At 33.2% G+C, this 6,263-nt stretch overlaps 1 protein-coding gene across 2 annotated transcripts in view; it reads right to left on the bottom strand.

Moving 5' to 3' along the window:
• The window catches only part of LOC117172474 (histone-lysine N-methyltransferase SETD1), a 38,774-nt gene extending 33,054 nt beyond the window's left edge, over positions 1-5,720 (bottom strand). Inside the window, exons 1-2 of one of the 2 annotated variants that reach the window (XM_033360443.1) lie at positions 4,632-5,720; positions 908-2,476 (exon numbers count right to left, since the gene is read on the bottom strand). In XM_033360443.1, coding sequence (XP_033216334.1) covers positions 908-2,322 — 1,415 coding nt within the window. In that variant the 5' untranslated portion in view covers positions 2,323-2,476; positions 4,632-5,720. The remainder of the gene's footprint in view (positions 1-907; positions 2,477-4,631) is intronic. The other variant, XM_033360442.1, reaches the window with a different exon arrangement.
• Positions 5,721-6,263: the final 543 nt, after the last annotated feature.

Genomic DNA, 6,263 nt, shown 5'->3' with positions numbered 1-6,263 from the left:
AAGATACTACCATGATTTTTTCAGATTTTTTGGTCCAAAAATAAATTAGGCCAAAAACCGGCCTTACCGACCCTCCCCCTTTGGTCGTTGGATTCTTGTTTTGTTTAACAGGATTTTGCATCAATGTATTTTTTGTTCTAAACGATCAAATAATGTTTTAGCCACTTATTATAACGGCTTTTTTTACCAAAAATTCCAATTCTCCACTTTAAACTTGTATTTATGTGGGTTAGTTTTTCCCAACTGTCCCATTAATGGTCAGTTTACCTAATTCGGTTGAAAGCTGAACTAATTTTTTAATTCATAAGAAACAGTAATTGAGATTGAGAAAATTTTCCGGTACGTTGCGATGAGCTGATAGTAAAGAAATAGTGGTATTAGTGGACAATTCGGAGAAAATAGTGTCTTTAGTATAATAGTTTTTCGAAAGGGTAGTCCCATCGTACAAAAAGTCTGACTAATAGTGTACAGACGCCATCCATATACCACGTGGACAGTTTAGAGATTGTGGGGGTATGGGGACAGACAGATTGATTTCAAATCGCAGATTTCAAATTATTTATGTCTTACGGTCCGATTGTAAATCAAAAATAAATTATGAGTCAAACAAAACATGTCCTTCAAAACTCAGATATTTATTTAATAGGAAAACTCCTTTTAATCTTCCTTACGCTTCGGTACACATGCGTACTTTTTTCAAAGGTTCTTAACCTAAGTTGTGATGGTTTTGACTCATAATTTATTTTTGATTTACGATTGGACCGTAAGATAAATAATTTGAAATCTACGATTTGAAATCAATAAATATCAACGGTCGAAGAAAGGATTGATTTGTTTCATCAAATCACTTTACGACAGAGAGATTATTGTAATTGTTAATATTGTAAAATTATTCCGTATTACTTGCCTATCATCCTCAGAATCACTTCCAAACTGTAAAAACGGAGGAGCCATTCCACCAGCCTTGTCCTTCAAAAGCATCGCAATTCTCGTATCCAAATCCAAGGTCTTTCGAGTCTCGACAGGCGAGTCCCTAGGTGTAGTTTTTGGCGTAAACTGAACTTCCTTCTCCTTCTTAGGCGTATAATGCTGAACTTTAGGAGTCGACGGTTTGTTCACATGCATAACACTTGGACTCTCTAAACTCGGAGGATGCTGTGCAGTCCAAACAGGAGGCGGATATCCCGGCGTGGCCGAGCTGGGATTCCACCACATATTGGAATTCTGAATCGGTAAACTCGGCGAGATACCTTGAGGTACACTTGGCAAAAAACTATTCGGCGGCGGATGATGATATCCACCATAAAAATAATCATAATTTGTCGCTGGCGTAGAATTCTGGGAGAAACTGCTAGAATAATTCAGTTCACTCGGCGTCGTTCCGTATCCTAAATCACTGCTAGTACTCCCGCTAGGAGTCGGATAGTCCCGGTACTTCACATACCTAGAATTGTCAATATAAACATCTCTAGGTTTCTCAACCACCGGAATTGGTTTCTTGGCCCTGAAATCTTCCCTCTCTTCAGGAACTGGAGGAATCTTCTCAACAACTGGCGCGGGTTTTTCCGGGTCAGGCTCTACCTTCACTTCTTTGACTTCCACCTTCTTCTCGACCTTTTTCTCGATTGTCATCTCGTCGTAGAGCTTCTTACACTCTTCCCCGAAGGCATCGAGAAAAACTCGCAGCACTTTTCCCATGACCGAGGTGTTGTTTAATTTCTCAACACAGGCTTTGGAAGCCTTCGTGCTCTCGAACACAACTCTCGCAATCCCCAGGTGTTTATTCGTCATTGGATGGTAGTAAATTGTTAGTTCTTCGATGGTGCCAAACTTGTGGACCATGTCTGATAAGAAAGTTCTGTCTATGTTGTCGTTTAGATGACAAAAGGTAACTTCAAGAGGAGGAGGTTCGCCGCAATAGTTTTGATCGATTTTGAATCTTGGAACTGGGAGGTCTAGTTGCTCAAGTCGAGTCCAAATCCTCGTTAATTGGGATCTCGGGTCTCGAGGTTGAACCAAGGGTTGTGTAGGATCCCCAGGCACGACTCCATCATATCTGTACAGTTTGGCGGCTCCTTTTACGAGGAAGGGGTCAACGAGTAATTTGTAATTTCGGGGCTTCGGCGCCGGTTGTGAGGGCGGAATTTCCTTCGGGGCATGTGGTACTTGCCCGTGGCTGTGCTTCGAGGACTGACTTGAGTTCTGCGACGAACTTTGTGAATTGCCATGGGAATGATGGGAATGATGGTGGTGGTGGTGATGGTGTGAATGCGATGAGTGCGAATGCCCGTGTCCATGTCCATGTCTCTCCATACCGTTCATTGCCTCCGAGCATCATCCATTCACGTCAAAATTAAAAATCGACTGTCCGAAAATGTATAAAAAAACTTACTTCTTATCTTCCAAAACTAGCAAACTCGTAATTAACTAGTATTGATGAAAATAGCATTGGATTTTCTGCCTCAGTAGGAAGATTCTGAAAAATAAAGTAAACACGGTTAAATAATCATAAAAATGTACACTTTTCTCTTTTAAAACAACTTATTATATTACAATTTTTAAATAGGGATGTCTATTGATTCTTAGGGAGCAAATTCCAAGCATTTCCAGACTTTTCTAGGTTTCCTTTTTTATTAATTAAATAGTGATTTTTTTGGAAAACGATTTCTATACTGTTGTATTTTATTAAACATTTCAGTAAAAAATATCAACCTTTTTAAAATATAAAAAATACTATTATTTTTATTTAAACTACTCTTTCTTTTACTGAGTTATTTTAGAATTTGATATTTTTTAAATTGTCACTTATGATGAACTTTAAAATATAATTTGAAATTCACTAACAAATTTTAGGTAATTAATTTTGAAATCTTTTGAAATAATTAAAATCTTTCGTAACCTTTTTAAATCGTAAAAAAATCTTTGGGGTCTTTGAAATCTGATATACAACGCCATTTGTAAAGAATTTAAAAAATCCTTGAAATCTTTATCAAATATTTGAAATCTTGGCAGAATCTTGAAAAATCCTTCAAATCTTTCTGAAATATGCGGTCTTTAGAAATCAATTTCAATGTTATGTACACACATTTAGGAAATTTTTTAAATCTTTGTAAAGTCTTTAAAATTCTTGAAATCACTTTTGAAATCTTTAAAATACTTTTAAACTTTGTGAAGTATTTTGAAACCCTTTGAAATATTTTTTACTCTTTGTGAAATTGTTTGAAATCGTTTAAAATCTGAAGTACGCAGTTCTGTACATCTTTCAAATCTTAGTAAAATCTATCAAATCCTTAAAATCTTTGTAAGACCTGTAAAATATTCATGAAATCTTTTATAAACTTCTAACATTTTTTGAAACTGTTCGAAATGTTTGTATCGCATTTTCAAACCGTTTGAAAAATTAAAAACGTTTCTAAGTTTTCGTTAAACCTTTTGAAATAGTTTGAAATATTTAAAAAACTTTGTGAAATCTTTTAAATCTGATGTACAAGCCTCGATATCATTTGAATCTTTGTAAAATCTTTAAAATCTGGGTGAGATTTTTAAAATATTTGTGAAATATTAAAAATTCTTTGAAATCCTTGTTATCATTTAAATCTTTTTGAAATCTGCTCAAATCTTTTGAAATCTTTGTGAAATCTAGTTAAAATCTTTTAAATCCCTTGCAATTTTTAAAATCTTCTCAAATATTTTTTAATCTTTGTGAAATATTTGAAATTCTTGAAATCCTTAAATTCTTTTGAAATCTTTTGATTCCTTGAAATATGATGTAAACCCCTTTGTGAAAATTTTTTAATCTTCTAAAATATTTTGAAAACTTTTGAAATTATTGAAAATCTTGGAATTTTTCAAAAAATTAACACCTTTGTGAAATGTTTAGAAGCCCCATATTTTGAAATCGTTGTAAAATTATTGAAATCGACTGGATTTTTTTTTATCTTTTGAAATTTTTCTGGACTCTCTGTCAAGTCCTTTAGAACCATTCGAAATCTATGAAATATTAACATCAACATTTTCAACTAATAATTTTTATTATTTTAATCATTTGTATCTTGTAGAATTTAAAAATACTAGAAGATTATAAGCAATACTAAAAGATTAACATATTAAAATTATTCTTCGAATTTCAATCAAATGTTTTATAACGTTCTCATGAAAAATTCAGAGCGATATTTCAGATTTTCAAGGTCACTAGACCCCTATTTTAATTATCACTTTAAAGCTGCTCAAAGACTCATTCAATACCTTTTTCAATTCTAAATACTTCAATGACTTCCTTTCGCTCTTTTTCACTTTAAAGTTCCTAAATTCACTACTCATTCATAAAACTATTTAAATCCTTTAACGTAAGATTGATGATAATTTTCAACTTCTGTAAACAAAGAAATTCAAAAGTTTTTTGAAAGTTTACATTTACTAGCCATCAGAGAATTATAAAAACTTTCTTAAGTAACAATGCAAGAACTGCAGAGAACTTTAGACCTACTAAAATCTCCAATCATGTGCTCAAAATCTGGAACGAAGTTACTTTACATTTGAATTGTTGCAAATTGTTCATTAATTTTAACCTGATTATCGTATAGTGGTAAACTGAAATGTTATAATTAGAAGTAAAATAGTTTTGAACTCACCTTTTAAACAATTTCGTATTGGAAACACATTTAAAGATGCTCTGCCTACACGAAAACACTCATTCAACGAAAAATAAACAAAATCAAGAACATTGAAAAATAGTCTTATGATCTCGAAAATTACACCAACTCTCGAAAATTCTCACGAATACAAAAATCTGGTTTCTTCAGGCTTAAAAATGCCCCTTAATCCCTTTTTTTGTTCTTTTAAAGCAGATTTTTGACAACTAGAACAAGAGATCGTAAAGTAGGAAAAAACATAACCTCAAAATATCATACATGAAGATTTGTTCTGTGGGCTATTTTCTCTAATAATCAACTTTAGGTGCCTGCTTCTTGCCAAATTCTTCCAATAAATGTTAATTTTGAGTCTTTTGTGTCCGAATTTGGTTGAATTTCGAAATTAGAAGCAGGAGAATTCTAAAATCAGACTGCGTTCACGTATCGTAGTTTTGTAATTACAAATTTGCTTATCTCTTGATGATTCCCCCGGTTGCTGGTGATTTTCTCCACTTCAAGGAACCGCGTATCCAGTGTCCCGGGTTTTCCACCCTTTTTTATCACCTCTAATCACGAAAAGTATGGTTTAATCGCAGCTGCCCTTTACACATACGCCAGGCCAAAAGCACCTCAAACTCGAATCGTCCACAAACGCGCTGCGGTCAGGAACCATTGAATTTTTCCAGGATCAACATTTAAAAACAATACTTCCTCCTCCATAAATCACCCGAAAATACTTTTTTTATCGTCCTATTTGCACATTATTAAACTGTAAGACTATTTTCAGAAATTTAATTTTCTCGAAAAAGTAAGTACTTTCCGAACTTTTGGATGACGCCATCCTTGTCTGTTTAATGGTAAGGGCTTTTACAGTTTATTGAATAAAGGGAGAAGGTCGACCCCTAACCTACAAAATACCCGTTTTCGTGATTTTAGATAAAGAAATATTCTATGTCTAAACCAAAAAACAGTTTAATAAAAGCGTCAGAAAACGTTGAAGACTGAATATTTTCCGGTCTTTTTTTTTGCAGGCATAGATTCCGGTTCTACGATTTCAAAAATACCTGGTATTTCTGTATTGTGAGGACATGGTTCACGATTTTGCCGAAAAATTGACATATTTTTATTGCTTTTAATGCTTGTAATTATGTCATTAGTCATTTATAATTACCCGAGAAAAACTCGATCATGCCTGAATTTGAGTGTAGATAGAACCATTGTTTATTGGTTGTTTGTTGTTTCTAGCGGAATTTTCTGGTCCGTTGACTAATCAGAGGGAAGCGTTCAGGAGAATACTTCACGTCGTCTGCAGTTTTTTTGCTCAAATTGCGCAAAAAGGGCGAGCGATTTAAATTCTAGAAAAGAACTTTTTTTGGATGCTTCAAAAATAATAGAAATTAAAATATTAAAATGATTAAAATTTCACCAATAATGAATAGTATGATGTTATACTCGAAAATTATGAGCACAATATATGGATTTTTTATATTGTTCAAATTAATTTTTTCAAAAGCCAAAAGAAAATCAATTTCTCAACTTATGATTCTCGAAAAAAAATATAACTCAAACATTTTGCTGTTGATAAAAATTTTTTTCTCAGAAATACTCGCCTTTTGTTAGCAAAAATAAAAT

The sequence above is a fragment of the Belonocnema kinseyi genome, chromosome 5 (assembly GCF_010883055.1).
Source record: "Belonocnema kinseyi isolate 2016_QV_RU_SX_M_011 chromosome 5, B_treatae_v1, whole genome shotgun sequence".
Lineage (NCBI taxonomy): Eukaryota > Metazoa > Arthropoda > Insecta > Hymenoptera > Cynipidae > Belonocnema > Belonocnema kinseyi.
Note: the sequence above shows the minus strand (reverse complement) of the source record. Positions and strands in the feature narration are given on the sequence as shown.